A 21,153-nucleotide genomic window follows, 5' to 3' on the forward strand; every position below is an offset into this window, starting at 1 on the left:
GTAATTGTGGACAAAATATGTTTAGTTCCAGACCTCTTTGATCTCAATAAATTAACTACAACACCATTTAAAATAATCTGTATCACTTTCGGAAAGATGTTGCACTAATCCACATTTGTAAACATAACTGCTATACTGTGATACATTTGTTTATAGTATCAAATTTCCACTCTCCATGAGCAAAACCATTACTGAACAATAAAGGATTTTCTGCTTTTCATTTGTGGTTTATTGACAACAAAGGGGATGAAATTGTTCTAAACTGATAAATATAGCTTATCGTGTCTTTGCATTTTCTTGTTTTAATATCAGGATTGGAGCTGTCCAAGGTTCTGAAGGAACATGTTACATGATTTACAGTGCTAGTAAATAACAAACAAAATACTTAGCATGTTCTTGATGAATATATCTTTAATAAGATAAAATATCTTAACATAAAAAATATACATTGGTCCTGCTGTGCTAGTGCTAAGTGAACTGGCAAAACAAAAGGCTGACAAGACAGTATGATGTTACTCAGATGCTAAAATCAATTTACAGTATATCGCAAGAACAAGTCAAAATCCATGTGGTCACAACACTTAATGCATGTCGTGAGTTTTTTTTTTTTTTTTTCACAAATAATACTTTATAACAGAAAGTTCTTAATCAGTGCAGTAACCAGTGATGCCAAAACTCATTAGATGTTTGCAAGGAAAAGTTCACCCATAAAATAATAAATGGAAATTTAGTTCTAAACCCATTTTCCACATTACTTTTGTGGAACAAAATACAAGATTATTTGGAGAAATTCTCATGCTATTATTTCAATATAGTGAAAGTGAATAGGGACCAGAGGCTGTCAGACTGCAAGAAGGGCACAGAAGTACCATGAAAGTATTATAAAAAGAGTCTGACTCATGTATCATATTCCAAGTCTTCTGAAGTCATGCAATAGCTTTGAACAATAGCTTTGAATTTAATATCTGTGTGTTTTGTATACTGTACAACGAAAGAAGGAGTCAATTCAGGATACATAAAACATTTGGATAGGTAAATTATTTATATTTTTGAGTGATATAATCTACTTTTAAATTATTCAAAATAAAAATGTTCAAATAATTCAATCAAAAGCAGCTGAAAAAGACACAAATAAGATATAGTGTGAAAAATATTTCTTAATCTGCATGGAGAAAAATCCTGAACTTTACATAATTAAAGTACGTTTTAATTTGTAATTATAATTCATATTTCAATTTGTATTTTATTTGTATAGAGATTTTGTAATACATACTGTTCTAAAGAAGCTTTACAGACAATAGAAGAGAAAACAAAAGGAAACGAAAAGAAAAATAGTGTCATACAGCCCCCTAGTGAGCATGCTAAGGGCGACAGGGTTGAGAAAAATTCTCTTGAGATATTTAGGTTGATGTTTAGGTCGGGTCCCTTGCATGCACTATGAGCTCCAACTGTGAACATTGTTAAATTGTTTTTAATTACTTAATTATGCAATTCTGCATCCGGAAAACCGCATCAAGAAAACCGCTCTATATGCTTCCTTAAAAATTTAACAGTGCATTAACATGTTAACATAAACTTTTATTTTACTCCACTGACACAAAAATGTATTAAATAGAACACTCAAGACCTGGATATAATGGGAAAATGTAGGCTATTTCTTGACTTCACATATTATTCTAAGGAAGAATAAAAATTGTGGATTATTTAATTAATGTTAATGTTGGCTAAAGCTCATCCAGGTAGTAAATTGGCAATGTTATATATTATATTAATAATAATAAAAAATTATTGCGAGCTTAGTATTTCATTTGAATTAATTATGTGTCTAACAATAGCCATTTTTATTTTTAATCACTATGCATTTTTAATTCTCACCTTTTTTTGGTGCCTTTTCACTTGTTCGTTATTTATGATGCTCTATAATCTTATAATCTTGTTGTGCATTGAATAATGCTAAAATATTTCTGACAAAGAGATACTTTAGCGGGATAAAGGGCTTTTTCGGACTCTTATTTTGAAATATCAACGTACTTGTCGCGTAGCGCCATCTTTATTTTTACTACACGGTCTCTGACTTCTCATCCGTCTGTGCAGGTCATTTATCGTGTTAGCTGTAAATTTATCATTGAATATATGGCGAATTCAGCCATTGCTGCGGCAGCTGCAGCTGCCAGAGACCCGGCCGTTGACCGCTCGTTACGCTCGGTTTTCGGTATGTATGAAGAGATTGGGTTAGTTTGTTTCTTGCATCTACTATTCATAAATTTAATTAACTTAGCTGCTAAGCTAAACCTCACTCACCTACAATTAATGACAACTAAAACTCTGGAACAAGATTATGTAACAGCTTATTTTACAGTATATATTTGCTAAACTTATAAATTATTATTAAAAATCGTATTATTTTTAAAGTTTATATACATGCTCATTTATACAATCACAATCAATAGGTGTAAACCTACTGCAGATATGGATGGACTGATGTAAGTGGTGAAAAGTAGCCCATCACCAATACAACAACATGATTAGCTTCAAAGCAGATGCTGCAACAGTAAACCAGTTTGCAACATGGTTCCTTATTGTTTGTATTTTGGTAACAGTGGGAAACATCCCATATGAGGCCACAGAGGAGCAGCTGAAAGACATCTTCTCAGAGGTTGGACTTGTCGTCAGTTTTAGGTATGCACAATAATAGACACAATAAATCAACATGCTTTGGGCATTGCAGAGTAAACCTGGTGTTGATCAAAAAAAAAAAACTTCTTGCAGGTTGGTATATGACAGAGAAACAGGTAAGCCAAAGGGATATGGCTTTTGTGAGTACCAGGATCAGGAGACTGCGCTCAGTGCCATGCGCAACCTGAATGGCCGAGAGTTCAGTGGCAGAGCCCTCCGCGTCGATAACGCTGCTAGTGAGAAAAATAAAGAGGAGCTCAAAAGTAAGTTTTGAACTAACGAAGTGTAATATTCTATCCAAAGGGAGTTTGAATTTTTGATTTCTAAATCTTGCGTACTAGAAATTGCCATTTTGTTTGACCTGCATGATTGTTTTCACAGGTTTGGGGACTGGAGCTCCAGTTATTGAGTCTCCTTATGGAGACGGCTGCATAACAGAAGAAGCCCCAGAGTCCATCAGCAGGGCAGTAGCCAGCCTGCCTCCCGAGCAGATGTTTGAGCTAATGAAACAGATGAAGGTGAGGATAGGAAAGCGGCCTGTTAAATTTAAGACTGAAGTTTCAGATCACGAGGGTCCAAAATACATCTAGAAAGTAAGTTAAAGCATTAGGCCTAGTTCACCAAAAAATAACATTCATCATATACCCACCCTCGTGTTGTTCCAGATTTGTAAGACTTTTGTTCATTTTTGAAATGCATATATTTTAATGAAACCTGAGAAAATTTCCTGTTCTTCTGTTGAAAGTCCACTCATTCAAAACTTAAATATTGCAAAAGAAAGTTTGTAGACGACAAACCTTTTGTATCTGTGTAAATTAATGGTTATATGGTTATAAACCTTAAATGACATTTTCATTAAAAAAAGCGATTGTTTTAATTCAGAAGACTTGGATCTAACTGCTTCGATTCATATGGATTTATTTGATGTTTTTATTCACTTTTGAAAATTGTGGACTTTCAATGGAGCCACAGAAATCTCTCTGATTTTGGTCAAAATATCTTTATTCAGATGATAAACAAAAGTAATACAGGTGTGAAATGACATGAGGGAGAGTAAATGATGACAGAATTTCTATTTTTAGGCAGTTTATTCTTTTAATTGCTAGTAATCTTATTGTTTCCAATTACTAGATTTGAAAAAAATTGCCAGTTCTGTACATAATTTCATTTTTAAATCATTGATTGGTATGTTTAGACAGAAAAATAATAAAAGACCTGTTTTCTTCCTTTTTGTTAAACAGTGGTTTACTGAATAAACTATGGCTCTGTCTTAAAAAAAAAAAAAAAAAAGAGACTGTCATTACTGCTGCAACACTCGTATAGTAGTTTATAGTGCTGTTGTAAATGGGGGAAGATTTTGGAAGTGCTTCCATGTTCGGATGCAAAATATTTTTGCAAAAAGTATCATTAATTGTTTATATGAAGCCTTACGAATCTTAAAAATGTGGTTGTTAGATTTATCGTCCTGTTCTTGTTTGTACAGCTATGTGTGCAGAATAGTCCCCAGGAGGCCAGGAACATGCTCCTGCAGAACCCTCAGCTTGCTTATGCCCTGCTGCAGGCTCAGGTGGTCATGAGGATTGTGGACCCTGAAATCGCTCTGGTAAGATCACGGAATGCATCTGAAGGAACACACTATAGAGAAATGGAAAGTGTCTTAGTACATGAATGGAAAAGACTGAGAACATCCTATTAACTTCCTTAAATAAGCATTCTTGCAAAAGCAAGAATAATGACAGTAGTTTTTGTCCGGTTATGGATGTGTGGCATTTTAAGCCATATAAAAATCAAGAGAAAAATCATCTGATATTCTCATAGAAAATGCTCCACCGTCCGGCTGCGGTTCAGCCCATAAACCCAAGTCCTCAGCCTGGAGCGGTACCAGTACCTAACCAGGCCCTCCCTCAGCCCAATGTGCCTGTCTCTCAGCCTCAGCCAATGGTCAGTATTACTGCTTTTATCCTTTCCTGAACAATTGTATGATGAGATGCATTAAAAAGTAGTACTTGTTTATTTTAATACACAACTGGGGGGTCTTCCAGAAAGCAGGTTATGTGACATGCCCGGGTAAGTTTGAGGATAAGTGAGCGGATAACCTCCGCTTTCGGTTCCAAAATCGGAGGTTACTTTCGGGGTAAGTAAGTAACCATAGTAACTTGCTTTCTGAAGATACATCTTTTTCTCCGGAGCAGGTTATGTTCCAGGGTTAATTAACTTCAGTGCTATCAGTGCACGCGTGACATACTGACCAGCCTTCAGTGGGCCTGACAGATAGCGCACAACATTATATAATATTAGATTATATAAATATAGCTTTATATATATGTAAGTGCTATTATAAGTAATAAATAATGTAATATATTATTCTAATATGGGTTATTTTATTTATTTTATTGCCATATATTAGTTATCTGTATAAATTATAAAACACTATCATAAGGTAATGTTTAATTTATTATATTGTATATACTTATTACATTTTATATGATCATCTCACACATGGATTGGCATTTTCTATAATGTATTTCTATAATAAAAATACATATCTGATATGACTTAATACAGTTGGGCAAAAAAGTATTTAGTCAGCCACCAATTGTGCAAGTTCTCCCACTTAAAAAGATGAGAGAGGCCTGTAATTTTCATCATAGGTACACTTCAACTATGAGAGACAGAATGAGGGGGAAAGAATCCAGGAAATCACATCAAACTAAAAATATAAGTCATATTCTCAAGGATTAAAGATTAAATGGGGGAAAAAAATGATTACACAACCATCGATTAGGTGGCGATATGCACTAAGCATGTAAATGACCATTGAACAAAAGAAGAAAGAAACATCATGGTGTGCTTTTTCTTAGCGTCCGTTTCCATAGTGATTCGTCGCTCTGTTGAGAATGTCTTGCGTGTTAACCAGGAACATACTCTGGGTTGAATGAACTTACTCCTGGACTCGTGTTTGGAACCAACATACCTCGAGTAAGCAAGGTTTGGGTTGATGAACAGAGTTCAGGGTTTAGTTAACCAGTTAACCCTGCTTTCTGGAACACAAACCGTTCAAAAGCTTGTTTTTAATGTTTTTGAAATAAGTTTCTTAATCTCACCAAGCATGCATTCATTCGATCAAAAATACAGTAAAACAGTAATTTTGTGAAATATTGCAGTTAAAAAACTCTTTCCGTTTTAATATTTAAGATGTAATTTATTCATGTGAATTTTCAGCATCATTACTCCATTCTTCAGTGTCACATGATCCATCATTCATTCTAATATGCTGATTTGCTGCTCAAGAAACATTACTTATTATTATTAATGTTGAAAACAGTTGTGATGCTTAATATTTTTGTGGAAATCTTTTTATTATTTATATTATTTCCACGATTCTTTGATTAAAAAGAGCATTTATTTCATACGTGAAATTAAAATCTTTCTCTATAAATATCTTTACTATTGTTTTTGATCAATTCAATGCGGCACTACTAAAAATTATTAATTTAAAAAAATATATATCATTGACCTCAAGCATTTGATTGGTAGGGTGTTTTAGTCTTTATAATCTGTGAAATAATCTTTCACAGATTGTGCCTTGTCTGAGTTAGGTTCATACACAGTCAAGCCGTTCTGCTTATTCACGGTGCTAATGAGTAATCTTCTGACTCACAGTCAGGTATGCATGTGAACGGAGCCCCTCAGATGATGCAGCCTCCACAAATGGGAGGTGGAGTACCCGGACCAATGCCAGGACAGGGACCCATGGGACCAGCTGGTAAACTTGGTTGACCTAGGATTACTTTGTTGCTTATGTATGTGTGTGCATTGTTAAAGCGGTTTACCTTTGGTCTCTCCTTTTACAGGTGGGATGCAACCTCAGATAGGGATCCCTCCAGGAGGCCCTGTGCCCATGGATAGAGGACCAGGTAATCATTTTAGGCGTTCAGAATTCTTTGTGTATGATTATATACTTGACATTGCTGTGACTGTTGTTTATATTATATCATACACATTTGTTTCCCATTACACGCATTTGCTTTTTCAGCAAATTTTTAAGTATTTGCTCAGCTTTTAGGAGTAGTATCGTTGTTTTATATAATTTAGGACATTCCCTGTCATTGTGAGAAAATTATGATATCACTACATGGTTTCTGTCCACAAGTGAGCAGTATTGGCCAACAAGTCTGCTGCACTAACATAGGCTTTTATGTAGTGATTTGGTTTTCATTTTTTTGCGTTTTCTCAAACATTTGGTTTAGTCAGTGTTGTTGTGCCAAGATAATCAACCGTAAACATTTAGATGGCGTATAATTATATATAAACTATAAAATATTTTTTACTCATTTTTGTGTGTGTGCACTACTGATAATAAAGTTTGTTGGTCAGTAACTTTTTTTTATTTTTATTTTTTTTTTTTATTTAAACTTTATATTACACACCTTTAGCAAGGATGCATTAAATGAATCAAAAGTGACAGAAAAAAAAAAAAAAAAAACTCTTTTCCATAAAACTATTAAGTAGCACCGATTTCTACTGTGGTAATAATAACTGTTAGTTGAGCACCAAGTCAGCATATTTAATTATATTTGAAGAATCATGTGCTGCTGTAGTCTGGAACAATGGGTGCTGAAAGTGCACAGGAATAAATTACATTATGTGAATTTATTTATTATTTCTTTTATATGGTGGTGATGGCGCAGTGGATAAGACACATGCCTTTGGTGTGAGAGACCCGGGTTCGAATCCACTGTGAGACACCAATGTGTCCCTGAGCAAGACACTTAACTCCTAGTTGCTCCAGAGGCGTGCGACCTCTGACATATATAGCAATTGTAAGTCGCTTTGGATAAAAGCGTCAGCTAAATGAATAAATGTAAATGTATATATTGTAAAAGTTCACAATATTACTGTTTTGGTGAGCATAAGAGACTTTTTCAGAAACGTTAAAAAATCTTGCCGACCTCAAACATTTTTGTATATACTTTTATATATTGGTATATTGCACTATAGGACACTTTGATTCCTAGATATTTGTATTTGCATTAGCCAATTAAAAACCTTTATTGACCATTACTCTAACCCATGTCCATTTAACATCAGTATAAGCATCCCTGGGTAATATCAGTAAGTGCTACCATGCGCTGTCTCAGTTCTTTCTCCTGTTCTCTTCACTTAATGCTGACCCAGGAACCCTTCAGGACTCTCCTGTGGGAGCAGCTGGGCAGGCTGCTATCGAGCGGCCTCAAGGTATCATGGGTATAACTCTGGTCTGCTCTGATCAGGCCTGTCAATAGTCTCACCTGCTCATTGTTTACCCCTACATGCACCTTTTGTAGTGTACTTCATAATCTCTGTCTACCCACACTTGAACCATTTGAGAGCAGTACATGGAACATCCATCAGACAGAACAATAAACATTGTAAAAGGCATAGTTTCACTAATCACTGATTATCACATGGTCATGAATAGTGTTGAAACAGATGTGTTCTGCTGTATTGTGTCGCTGAAACAAAAGTGCTTAAGGAGTAAAGACAGCACGTTGTAAACAGTTTTAACCTTTTATTGAAACATTTCCAAAACCTGAACAGTGAAGTCTTGTTTCCTAATGGAATGTGCCAATGTAGCAGAATAGAGCAGAATACCGATGAGTTTCACTTTGTCAAGATGTTGAAATCCTCTTTGTTATCAACATCACTGTGACGGGTAAAACAATATCCTTTTGTTTGTGAAGTGGAACCTTTTTGTTTCCTTCAGTCTAATTTCCATGACGCTTCAGGAATTGTCTTGGTGTATCACAACGGTGTCATACCTGCGAAACGTGCTTGACAATAAAACCTCATTATTCACGCTCTTTGATTGAATAAAAGGACATGTCCAAGTTTTGAAATGTTTGTGTAATGCACTTTGACACTAGTTTCTTTCATTATTTTTATTCTGTAGCCAATTCTTTTTTTGAGTCTTGTCAAAGTGACAGAGTGCACATTTTTCAAAATCAGTTTTCATGTAAATGTGCTTTCTTTTCACAGTGCCGATAGTAGATCCACGTGCCCCAATGCGAGGGGCCCCTCAAGGCCCTCCAGGGATCCCACCCAGAGGCCTGCTTGGCGATGGTCCGAATGACCCGCGAGGTGGATCATTGGTCAATGTCACTGGAGAAATGGTGGAGCCAGGGTAATGTATACTAACATTGTTGCAGTGACATTTAGATTATCACAGCTGATCATCAAAGAATATTCACAATATTCTCATTAGTATTGTCAGAAAGCTTACATTGAATAATAATTTCCTTTATGCAATTGTGATTAACCTTACAAAGAAGTCAAAATGTCTGAATAAATGTCTACATTTTTTACTGTTGAGGAGATTTTTATTTATTTATTTTTTTTAATGGTCGGTAATTTCTTTAAAATGTTTTTGAAAGTAGTCTCGTCACCAAGGCTGCATCAAAGATACAGTGACACTGTGAAATAGTACAATATAAAATAAATGTTCTATTATAGTTAATTGTATATAATTCTTTTATAAAAATAATTATATATTAAAATGTAATTTATTCCGGTGAAGGCAACGCTGTATTTTCAGCAGCCATTACTCCAGTCTTCAGTGTCACATAATCCTCCATAAATCATTCTAATATGATGATTTAGTGCTCAAGTAACATTTATTATTATTATTATTATCAATGTTGAAAATAGTTATTCTGCTTAAATATTTTACCACAGGAAATTGTGGTACATTTTATTTTTAGGATTATTTGATGAACAAATTGTACAATATTTATTTGAAAATATAAACCTTTTGTAACATTATAAATGTTTTACTGTCAGTTTTGATCAATTTAATTCATCCTTGCTGAATGAAAGTGTTAATTTGTTACCAAAAGAAAAAAAATAAATAAATCTTACTGAGCCCAAACTTTTGAATGGTATTTTGCATCACCATTGATATTGATCGCCATTGATTTGTTTCTTTTTTTAGTTTATAACAAAAACTTTTTATTTTTGTTGTTCACTTACAGGCATGGTTACATCGGAGGCCCTCCACAACATCAGGGGCCGCCCATGCATATGGCGCCCCCAGACATGCGTGGCCCTCATGACATGAGAGGAGGACCCATGATGGGAGAACCTAGAGGTCCTATGATGGAGCAGCGTGGTCCACCCATGGAGGCAAGAGGTACTTATAGATGTGTTTTCACTTTATTTGTTGACTTAGCTTGGTTGTCTGTATGGACCCTTTTCACAGACTATGATGATGCGTTTCTGTGTCAATTGAATCGTAAATCCTGCATGGTTTTTTTTCTTTTTTAAAGTAGCTTGGGGGAAGTCGTGGCCTAATGGTTAGAGAGTCGGACTCGTAATCCAAAGGTTGCGGGTTCGAGTCTCGGGCTGGCAGGGATTGTAGGTGGGGGGAGTGAATGTACAGCGCTCTCTCCACCCTCAATACCACGACTGAGGTGGCCTTGAGCAAGGCACCGAACCCCCAACTGCTCCCCGGGCGCTGCAGCATAAATGGCTGCCCACTGCTCCGGGTGTGTGTTCACTGTGTGTGTGTGTGTGTGTGTGTTCACTGCTGTGTGTGTGCATGTTGGATGGGTTAAATGCAGAGCACGAATTCCGAGAATGGGTCACCATACTTGGCAGTATGTCACTTCCGGAACTTGGCACGTTTCCCCCCCTTAGCTCGGTTCGTTTGGGCATATGTAAACACTGCGCTCAGATCCGCACCAAAACAATTGGTCCGAGATCGCCTGAACGAAGTGATCTTGGCTTGATTGAAAATGAACTCTGGAGCGGTTTGGTTGTAGTGAGAAAGCAATCCGATCCAATGGACCAACGAACCAGGCTATATCACACTGCATAATGGGTAATTGGGTATGTTCCGTGAAAAGCAGTGGGTGTGCACGTCTTCGCCATTCAAAATCAAAGCGTGCCTTTTCATTTTATAATTCTGTCTTAATGCTCTTCATATAGGTGCGTTTTAACAATGTTTTGCCGATGAATCCTGGACTCCTGCTCAAAATGATAAATTAATAAATATTAATTTATTAATAACAGCTTTATTTATTATTAACAGCTACAAAAAACAAACCAAAAAAAACCCCAACAATAAGCCCTCAAAGCTGTTGTCGTTCCATCCTGACGTGTGTGTGAGAGAGAGAGTTTGTTTACCTCTCTTTCCAAATGAATCATTAATTGTCATTCCAGCTCCGTGGAACTTTGACCAATGAGTATTAACTTGTATTAACAATTTTGGTCCGTTTAGAAATTTTGTCGTGTGAAAGCGAACCACACCAAGAATAAAAAGCAACGTTGTAATAATTTTAATCCCTGTTTCGGAACAAAGCAATCCATCTTCAGGTGTGAAAACACCCTTAGAAACACGGAAATGTGAAAAGGGTCCAATACTGGTTTCACTCGTTTCTGAAGTAACACTCTGTTTGAAAGATTCTCTTTAAAAAAATGTAAAATTTAAAACATCTTTCTTCCTCAAGGTCGTGATCCAAGAGCTGTTGATGCTCGGGGTCCAATATCTGGCCAGAGGGTTCCTGTGGCTGGTGGAATGCAGGGTCCTCCCCCTCACGGCATGGGACAAAGTGCACCACCAGCAGCGAGACCAGTAAGATTTCCAGACTCCTATCATTTTGCCTTTTTGGCTTTTCAAACCTTTTAATGTCTAGGACCCCCAAATTTGATCATCCTATTGTAAAGGACCCCCGTTTCTGAAATATAAATATAAAGGCAGCTATCTATTTTCAAGTCAACAGAACCTGTGTTTGAAAAATACTAAATTTGAAAGTTTGCAGATTTTAAATTATAAGTTTTTTCTTTTTTATTATTATTATTATTGTTATTATGTCTTTAGTGCACTATTATAATTAGTGCTGGGCACTGATTAATCTTGAGTAATCGCATCCAAAATAAAAGTTTTGTGTACATAATAGATGTGTGGGTACTGTGTATATTTATTATGTGTAAATGTAAATACACACATGCATGTATATATTTAATATAATATAAATTATATGAATATAAATATACATGTAAATATTTTCTATATGTATACTGTATGTGTGTATATATACATAATATACACAGTACACACACTGTTACGACCTTTGATGGAAATTTTTGTCTAGGAATTAAATAAAAAGAGTAACATTGAGATGACCAAAAGAAGAGGCTTAAGTATGTGGCAAGAGATACACGGGACAATAAAATTAGCACCAAAAAAGATTTATTGCTCCCACAACCATGAACATTTACAAACATTTAAGAAAACCAAGAATAATAACCAATAGTAAATTATGTAACCAAAACAAACAGGAGAGGGAACTGAAAGTGGCGCTAGAAAATCAAAGCAATAAATATAACAAAAAGAACCCCACTGTCTCCTCCCCGTCCTCTAAACAAGAAAACAAAAATATGAAAAAGAAAAATCTTCAGCGCACAATGCGCCCTAAGCCTACTCTAACTAAAGAAACACAAAAATACATTGTTAGCGCACTTCACTATGCTAGTGTATCTAATACATAAAAAAACTCCTACGTGCAAGGTGTGTATGTCACGTGACTTACTAGGCTGTTCCACATCTCCGTTGTTTGAAAGACAGCAGTTAGTTTAGGTGGAGCTCCAGCGGGCTAAAAGTGTCAAAGACACTCGTTCAACAAGAACACAAATGTCACCAATGACTAACTTTACACAGATCATCTCAACAACTCTCACGGAAGTCTCGTAAGCATTTAAAGTAGTAGCAGAAAACAGACAAAACAACACAACCAGTGACACGCCAAGTCAGAAGCCTGGGTTTCTTCCAGTCGCTGCTTCCGTTTTAAAGGCATCAGAACAGATCGCAATTGGCGGAGATCGATGATTGACAGGCACATCCACCAATAGTGTTCTGAAAATAGGCGGTACCTAGAAGCGCTAAACAGAAATTAGAACAAGAGAACATACACAAGGAAAAACAGTGTACAGTTCGTAACACACACACATTATGTACACACAAACTTTTATTTGGGATGCGATTAATCGTTGTCCACCACTAATTATAATATTAGAGAACATTTTCTATTCAATTCAGTTTTATTTGTATAGGACCTTTGACAAATATTGTTCTGAAGCAGCTTTACATAGAAAATGTTTTACAAATAATAAGACTTTGGCGATAAAAAAAAAATGAGAAGAAAATAAAAACTTTTAGCAGCTACTAATACGCTGATTTTCTGCCCAAGAGGCATTTATTGCAGTCATTATTGGGGGGAAAAGTTGTGCTGCTTAAAATTAAAATTAAAAAATGTTTTTTTTTAGAATTGATTTTTATTTTTATTAATGTATTTTATTTTAATTATTTTGATCATTTCTTTTGTAACAGTGTCAATGTCTTTGTTACTTTGATCAATTTATGAATGAAAGTATACTTTTGAACAGTTTCCTCTGAAAAAGAATGAGTAATAAATACAACCTTTTTTTCCCCCAAACTATTACTGCCGTGTAAAGGCAAAAGACCGTAACTTTGATTTTAATCGAAAATTAATTATTTATATTTTTGGGACATTCAAGACATCCTTTATCATGTGCATAATTATCTTGAGTCAATTTCATTGTTTTTCCAAGAAAATAATGGGTCGTCTTAACCGTAACTTTAAAAAGCCCCGGAGAAACCAAGGCAGAACACCGTATAACACCAGTTACGGCTCTTTCACTTTGTTTGGAATGCTCAAACTGAGTTATGGCGTTCTGCCTTTGTTTAGCCACGAGTCAATATGAAGTTACGGTGCTGTCTTGGAGTTATAAGGTGTTCTGCTTTTGTTACTTTCATACATCTAATCTGTCACTGAAGCACTTTTAGACAAACAAATTAGATCGCGATCTACCAAACAGCTCCATATAACAAAGCACTGTAAAGACTAGATACCTTGGCAGCAATACATAATCGTGAATTACCTTTAAAGATTTTTTTATGATTTTTTTTCCTTTTTATAATGCAGATTATTCACCAGGCTGTCGCTTCTAGTTGGACGCGTGTGGACTAATGCCGTAGCATGATCAACCACAAAATCAGTTCGCAATTAAATCCATATCCTACCTTGTAAAATCGTGATCGTGACGAATGTCGCCGAAGACGTTTAATCCACAAGCATTCTGAGCATTATTCCTGCTTGCGTTCACGTCAATCCACAAGTCATTCTTTTAGGTTAGGCTATTTTCATTCAAGTCAATATAAAAGCAATTAATAAAATTAATAAGCATCTAATTGCCAAATTTCCAGTGTCCTACCTATAATTAATTTGGCTGGACAAATAAAAAACTTTAAAGTCATTTTTCTCAGTTTCACACTCTAGCGCAGGGGTGCCCAAACTCTATCCTGGAGGGCCGGTGTCCTGCAGAGTTTTGATCCAACTTGCCTCAACACACCTGCCGTTAAGTTTTTAGTATGTGTAGTAAGAACTTGATTAGCTGGTTCAGGTGTGTCTGATTGGGGTAGGAGTTAAACTCTGCTGGACACCGGCCCTCCAGGACCAAGTTTGGGCACCCCTGCTCTAGCGGGTTAAGGTCTTTTGCCTTTGTAGGGCTGTATATGCATATTTGTTCATATATTTCAGTAAAAACAAATGTCATTCTTTTTTTTTTCCTCTCAGTTTTCCACAGACCCCCTCTTGCAGCCACGTTTAAACAGCCCTGTCAAAGAACACTATGGGCAAATTAGCATGAGAGCGCAAATCCAAAACCGCACAGATGGGAGGGGAAATTTCTGCGGGTGATTTACTAACAATGCGCAAATTAAAGAACACATGTCATTTACATACTGACCAACGCAATATACCAAGCACAGCGCAAATTAGCGTAGGCTCCGATAAATAATAAAGAAGCCACAGTACGTTGAAAAGAACCGGAGGCCAAAAAATGCTAGAAGTTGCAAGAAGTTTTGATAGACCTGGTCTGAAAAGGAAACTCCTAGAAATGCATATCCAATAAGGTCAGCCGAAAAAGTAACTGTCCACGCCTTTTCAGCACGATTTCGTCACGCGCATCTTTAGTAAAACCTGACTGTATTATTTCAATGCTAAAAGACGGTTTGCGCTGGCGCGAGTTGTTAGTAAGACTGGCCCTATGTAGCTTGCAGAATTTAATTTAAAATGTCTGCATCTTTTTAATCCCGTTTGTCTTTCAACAGGGTCCTACATCAGATGTGTCATCACAAGACCACGAGAAAGTGAGTGTCTTTTTTCCCTACACACTTTTGGATGACATTGTTTTCACCGAAACTAAAACTTCCAATGACAGCTATTTATCATTACATTTCTAAAAGTTTACTGAAAAGTTATTGTAACCAAATATATTGTTAAAGGACATATCAGATTTGCATCGCTGCATTCTGTTTCAGTGACCAGATTTTCTAGAATTACTAGTTAACTTTTTGACATGTTGATTTAAATGTTGACAGAGTTATAACGCTTCAATTTGAATCGGTCATGATGCAACATAGATAATAATCTATATGCTGTTTTTCCACATTCCCAGGCTGCCTTGATTATGCAGGTCCTGCAGCTGACCCCAGAACAGATCGCCATGCTGCCGCCAGAACAGAGACAGAGTATTCTGATACTGAAGGAACAGATTCAGAAGACAGCAGGCGCACCCTGAAGACTCATCGTGTGACGTGAGTTCTTTTCTTTCCTTTCCATCCATCCTAAAACAGCCTATTATGATAATTACAGGCTCTGTGACAAAGCAGAACATAGATTTTCTTAAGTAACAGGGATTCAGTCGGGTTAGTGCAAGTCTGAAAATCTGACTCTACGACTTTATTGCAGGAACATACGCATCCGATCAGACAACCATCCCCTGGCTGCTTTTGTATTGGTCTGCATCCACATCTGTAACTTTGTTGTTTTTGTTTTATAGTGGTATTTTCTTATTTCAAGTGAGATCAGTTGTATATGAATAGTAGTAGTTCACAATTTACTGCTCATGAAAAAATAAACAACTGGGTTTTGAAACAAACTGGACATTTTTTCAATGCAGAATTTAATTCCTGCCTTCATAATTTATTTATAAATACAGTTTATAAAAGACATGAGATATATAATGTACAATATTAACAATTTATATCTGGGATGATAAAGTTGGTTTGATTGTTTAAAGGTTACAAAACCAGTGACTAACCATATGTGATATGTTAGATCAGATGTGTTTTAAAGATCTTTTCTTTTTTCACCTTTAACAAGGAAATGAAATTCCACATTCCTTTTCAGTAACTTCTTTCTTATTTTAGAGCTGTGCACTTGTGTACACAAGGATGCACTTATAAAAAACACAATACATTCTGGTGTTTGTCTGATTTCCTTGATTCTTGGGGATTCATTTCAAACCAGGAACTTGGAAAGCAAACCTTGAAAAACCAAAAAATTGAGTGGACCTTTGACTCACACACTGAATTAGTCCCTTTCAGAAATTTGTTCACTTTCCAGGATGAAGGGTGTCATTTTTCTCATCGTCACAATAATGCAGAATCATTTAGATGGAAGGATTTGAGAAATGGCAAATCATGATACCGCTGAAGTGCACAATCCCTAGTGCACAGATCCTTCAAGATAATTAGGTTTCCTGTGAAAAGTTTCCTCAGAAGTTCTCTTTGTTGAAGTAAAACTTGGCTTTCCGTGGATCCACGTCAGAGTATTTCACACATTTCTTCTCCAAGTCCTTCGCTAAGGCTTGTGGGCCACACAAGAAAGTTCCAACCACAGACCTATGCATATTTAAAGTGTAGTGTTTAGTTTGGTGTTGGAGTATTTTTGAGTGTCACATGTGGGAATCGATAACATCATGAAACGTTTTTGAAACTTACGATGGGTTCTCTTGCCTAACTTGTTCAAATTCTTTATCCCAGTTCGGTCGGCCATAATGAGTCTTTTGTTTTAGACCGGTGATGATATCTGTATCTTTATCGAAATGCACCATTGCATGGTTTACCTGTAAATGCAAGATTAGGTGCACTGATTAATTCATTATTCATATTTCAGATTAATCATTAGGTCAACCTGCTTTTCAGATCACAGTGGGTTTATTGCACGTACATGACTCTGGTCCCATCCGGTGAGGTAGAGTTTATACGTGAGGAAGTCCCTCATTCCTCGTTCCTCCATTTCTTTCTCAAGAACCTGTAGGAGATCTGCAAACCACTCAAAGGCGTATGTCTCTCTACACAGCCAGTAGAAGTAAATCTAAACACAAAAGTCAAAAATTAATAGGAAACTGAGTTTCTAGGAATCCTGGACTTTATCTAGGACATGAAGGCAACCTTTGTAATATCACAGTAACAACTACAACAAAAGTGATTGTGCTCCACCTTTTCACCCAACTAACTTATTTTTGTCCAACATGATCTTACCCTCTTTGTTCGTAGTTTGGGGTCAGAGTCTTTAAACTTGTACCAGATGGACTTCAGGATAGAGGCAAATGGGGTCACGCCAATCCCAGCACCCACCAACATGCTGACCTCATAATCAAATACATCCTCACTCGCAGTTCCAAACGGGCCATCCACAGCCATCCTGAAGCAAAAAAAAGATTTTCTTAATATATTACTGCTTCTGTGTGTAATTTTCCATATTTTTAAATATATTTTCCATAAATTGAAATTAAGAACTGCAGCTTTAAGAATACATGAATATTTGATGCCATACACTTCAGAAAAATAAAGGTTCTTTATTGGCATCTATGGTTCCATTTAAGAACCTTTAAAATCCACAGAACCTTTCCACTAGACAAAAGGCTCTTTATAGTGGAAAAGGTTCTTCAGATTAAAATGTTCCTCATATTAAGAAAAAACGGTTATTCTAAGAACACACTCTTAAAAAGTGGTTGCAGCAATGCCATAAAAGAACTTTTAAGTGTACAGTACTTAAAATAGTAATTTTTTCTTAGTTTGAAGAACATTTTTATAATAAAGAACCTTTTGTGAAATCAAAAGATTCCATGGATGTAAAGGGTTCTTCATGGAACCATAAATGCCAATAAAGAACATGCATTTCACCGAAAGGTTCTTTGGGAAACCCAAATAGTTATTCTATGGAACTGCTGTGAAAACCTCCTTTTTGAACCTTTGCTTTTAGAAAATAAGTAAAATGGCAAAAAGTACATACTTAGGTCCTTGCCCACCCTCTGGTAGGTTTTCGACCATCTTGATGAGCTTTCCGGTCCAGTCTCCAACTGAACGGATGTGCACACTAAAGAAGTCCTCTTCCGGGGCTGAGGTCATAGTAAATGGGTGCCACTCCAGCTGAGAGATGGCTGGACAATTGAGGAACACATACTGACCGACATCCATCTTGAATCCAGGCTTCATCAGCTGTAGTTCCAACACCTTGGATGGGCGGATTACAATCTAAAATGCAAGAATGGAAACAGTTTGTCATTACATCATTACAGAACAACTGTACTGGGGTTCAGATGAACAATATAGTCCATGAAGACTCACCTTCTTATAACTGACAGGCTGCATGGAGCGAATGAAACGAAGCAGCCGCTCACATAGATAAATTATCATTGGTCCAATTACCCACATCCAGGTCTGAAACAGAGGATTCAGCAAATTGAAATCAATAAGCACTCAAATAAATCTATCATAGGCTTATGTAGTTCTAAATGTGACAACTTTTACCTGAGGAAACCCTCCTGCAAACTGCGGAATTGGACATTCAGGAATTTTCCCCCAGTTCTCTGGCTGATCTTCACAGAAGGAATTATTGTGAGGGGGATCGGTCACTTGCTGACTTCGCACAATGCGTCTGGACAGAAATACTCTTAATTACTACAAATCTTTTTTTTTTATTTTTAATTGGGCTTACCCAGTTAATAGATCTTACCCTGCACCGTGGAAAACTAAGCCAGCAAAGAAAACGATGAAAAGGTGATGAGTGTACCAAAAGACCTCAAAATAGCTTCTGCGAATGACTTCCATTGATGAAGTGATCATGAGGATGAGGGCAATAGTTATGACGACTCCCGTGAGACCCGCAATAGTGGTAAAAACGAGAAGCGTTGGAGTCTGGAGTACAAGGAAACAAGATTATAGCAGCCATATCATACCACATAAGCAATACAGTAAGGAGCTCAATTGTAAACTACCATTCAAGTTTGTGTAAGATTTTTATGATAGCCAAGGCAGCATTTGTTTAATCAAAAATTCTGTAAAAATAATAATACTGTGAAATATTTCAATAAAAATGCTTTCTGTTTTAATATATTAGGAAAAGTCATTTATTCCTGTGATGCAAAGCTGAATTTACTCCAGCCTTCAGTGTCACATGATCCTTCAGAAATCATTCTAATTCATTAGTTGAAAATGGTTTTAACGGCTTAATATTTTTGTAGAAACAGAATACTGTTTACAGGATTCTTTGAAGAATAGAAGTTTCAAAAGAACAGCATTTATTTGAAATACAAATATTTTGTAACATACTCGTCTTTAATGTCTCTTTTGATCAATTTAATAAAACCTTGCAGAATAAAAGTATTAATTTAATGTGACTAACAATACTCACTGATCACAAACTTTTGAATGGTAGTGTATATAAATCAAAACTATAGGAAAATGTGAAAATAAAAACCATTAAAAGTTCAGTGACTCACCATAGAATTGGAGCGAATGGGATTTAGGTAAGTGGTATTTAATTCACGGGAGTCATCAAGCATGGACAGTTTACCAGCGAGAGGCCCATATCGACCTTGGAAACTGTTTGTGTACCACTCCGCATTAAGCAAATGAGCAACAGTGTGAACCGCTGCATTAAAGAAAGATTTCATATGGTCAAAATCAGATATCACATTGACAAAAAATATGTAAGAACACTTACAACTTACAACAATTCTCATTATTGTTTACTTGCAAACAACTGTGGGGTCAATCCAGCAATGTTTATCAAATCATTAGTCAGAAATTTCATGAAAATGTAAGTTCTGTAAGATTGATCTATTCATGCAGATGCCCTTGAGTACCTTCAGGTTGAAGACTCTTGTTCTAACTTGTTCTTTTTTAGCTTTTTCTCTTAGAACTATGCGTTCTGGTTCTTAAAAAATCTAAACTTGATCAATGTTTATCCAGATTTGGCCAATAAGAATAACACTATCAGAGATAAAATACTTCGCCTATGGCTCAAACAGCGAAGTTTGCTTAAGTATCCTATTGCATCATGGCATGTCAGTGTGAACAGCTATAGCTATCGCACATGTGAGCCCTTTCCTGTAAAAAGTACCATATCATCAGTTGTAAGCCTAACCTATTTTGGTATATTAATTTGTAAATTTTTCATAAAACATGTTTACCTGTCATAAGGGCAATCATGTAAGCAACCAACTTGTGGAAAGTCAGATTTTTGTCCAGCTGTTTCCTCATTGTTCGGCCACAGCACTGAAACATGGACAGGAGAGCAAATTTATACAAAGGTTCACATATACTCTCTCAGACACAAAGGTGCAAGTGTCCAGCAACTCACTATAAAGGAGCCGCGGAGCAGAGACAGGAGGTTTCGACACACTGGCAACAGTATCAGCATGCAGTTGAAGTTGAGTACAGCAGCTGGAGCTCTGGCCCAAGGTAATGCAGACTGAAAGAAACAGTATTACATTCACTTTCACTACATTTACTCTGCTTATCTCTCTTTTTACTACTTTGGATGTCATCAAATAAAACATCTCCTTCATTAGCATCATATTTTGTCTTAAGACAATGCTTTGCAATATGATAACATATTTTTTATTCCATAACTTACCCCTAAAAGTTCACGAGTGTACTCAAATTGTGGTCCCTGATCATAGAATAAGTAGAAGTAGACAAACAGAAAGATATTGATGGCCATCCACACCACCTACAAATACAGAGACACATCAATATAAGAATAATGGACAAATATGACTTATTTTAAATCAAGTTTTATAGCTATGAGTATTAGCTCATTTGAATGAACGCAAATAGACAGCAAAATAATGTCTCTTACCAAGATGAAGGCGCTGAGCCCGTGATTGATAACCCAGTTGCCCATCTTCTCTCTCTAGTGCTGTATGAAATGAATGAACACTCCTCGCAGCTGAGCGCTTTATTTCTCACCTGTCCTGTTCGTGACCCGCCCTCTACTGTCATAATCGACCAGGAAATGGGCTTCAAATATTATTGTGTTGATGTTGCATGTGTGAAAAAATTCCCGAGAGGAAGCGATCTGAACTGAGGCCGTAAAAAAGCGCGTCTTGATGTGTTTGACTAGAAAATATGAACGATGGGCTTGGCCGTTTCTACAGTTACATATATCAGTGGCATGCGGTGGTGTCTTAAAATCAGGAGGCAGTTTTATATATATATGTGTGTGTCCCTGTTACACTTAATGTTGTCACATTTTCCTGGGTAAATAAATATTACATAAAAAAGAGAACAAATATAATTCTATTTTGTATTTTATTAATATTTTTATTCTCTCTCCTCCCCAC

General features: G+C 36.3%; 2 protein-coding genes across 3 annotated transcripts; one reads left to right on the plus strand and one right to left on the minus strand.

Moving 5' to 3' along the window:
• The first annotated feature begins 2,064 nt into the window (after nt 1-2,064).
• On the plus strand, nt 2,065-15,980 carry cstf2 (cleavage stimulation factor, 3' pre-RNA, subunit 2). Of its 2 annotated transcripts, XM_079438067.1 has the most exons (15): nt 2,065-2,212; nt 2,601-2,679; nt 2,770-2,939; nt 3,058-3,194; nt 4,160-4,279; nt 4,495-4,617; nt 6,340-6,442; nt 6,531-6,593; nt 7,855-7,914; nt 8,695-8,839; nt 9,687-9,844; nt 11,163-11,287; nt 14,846-14,884; nt 15,193-15,331; nt 15,486-15,679. In XM_079438067.1, the coding sequence occupies exons 1-14, from the start codon at nt 2,134-2,136 to the stop codon at nt 15,313-15,315; spliced, it is 1,524 nt and encodes a 507-aa protein (XP_079294193.1). In that variant the 5' UTR covers nt 2,065-2,133; the 3' UTR covers nt 15,316-15,331; nt 15,486-15,679. The 2 variants fall into 2 exon arrangements, with proteins under 2 accessions (XP_079294193.1, XP_079294194.1); XM_079438068.1 differs by lacking the exon at nt 7,855-7,914 and having other exon boundaries at nt 15,486-15,980.
• Nucleotides 15,668-20,810, minus strand: LOC306883020 (NADPH oxidase 2-like). Its single transcript, XM_079438066.1, has 13 exons — nt 20,670-20,810; nt 20,445-20,540; nt 20,169-20,279; nt 19,999-20,083; nt 19,306-19,457; nt 18,540-18,721; nt 18,335-18,461; nt 18,152-18,244; nt 17,817-18,058; nt 17,063-17,225; nt 16,749-16,895; nt 16,520-16,644; nt 15,668-16,420 (listed from the first exon to the last, which is right to left on the minus strand). The coding sequence occupies exons 1-13, from the start codon at nt 20,712-20,714 to the stop codon at nt 16,294-16,296; spliced, it is 1,695 nt and encodes a 564-aa protein (XP_079294192.1). The 5' UTR covers nt 20,715-20,810; the 3' UTR covers nt 15,668-16,293.
• Between the last annotated feature and the right edge of the window lie 343 nt (nt 20,811-21,153).

The sequence above is a fragment of the Barbus barbus genome, assembly GCF_936440315.1.
Source record: "Barbus barbus genome assembly, chromosome: 17".
Taxonomy (NCBI): domain Eukaryota; kingdom Metazoa; phylum Chordata; class Actinopteri; order Cypriniformes; family Cyprinidae; genus Barbus; species Barbus barbus.

Excerpts from the sequence above, each read along its gene's own strand:
- cstf2 (XM_079438067.1), top strand. The coding sequence starts at position 2,134 with ATGGCGAATTCAGCCATTGCTGCGGCAGCTGCAGCTGCCAGAGACCCG. Across the intron at positions 7,915-8,694 it reads TGCTATCGAGCGGCCTCAAG|TGCCGATAGTAGATCCACGT; the intron begins GTATCATGGGTA and ends TTCTTTTCACAG. Across the intron at positions 11,288-14,845 it reads CACCACCAGCAGCGAGACCA|GGTCCTACATCAGATGTGTC; the intron begins GTAAGATTTCCA and ends GTCTTTCAACAG.
- LOC306883020 (XM_079438066.1), bottom strand. The coding sequence starts at position 20,714 with ATGGGCAACTGGGTTATCAATCACGGGCTCAGCGCCTTCATCTTG. Across the intron at positions 19,458-19,998 it reads CATGATTGCCCTTATGACAG|CGGTTCACACTGTTGCTCAT; the intron begins GTAAACATGTTT and ends TCTTTAATGCAG. Across the intron at positions 16,645-16,748 it reads CCGGATGGGACCAGAGTCAT|GTAAACCATGCAATGGTGCA; the intron begins GTACGTGCAATA and ends TTGCATTTACAG.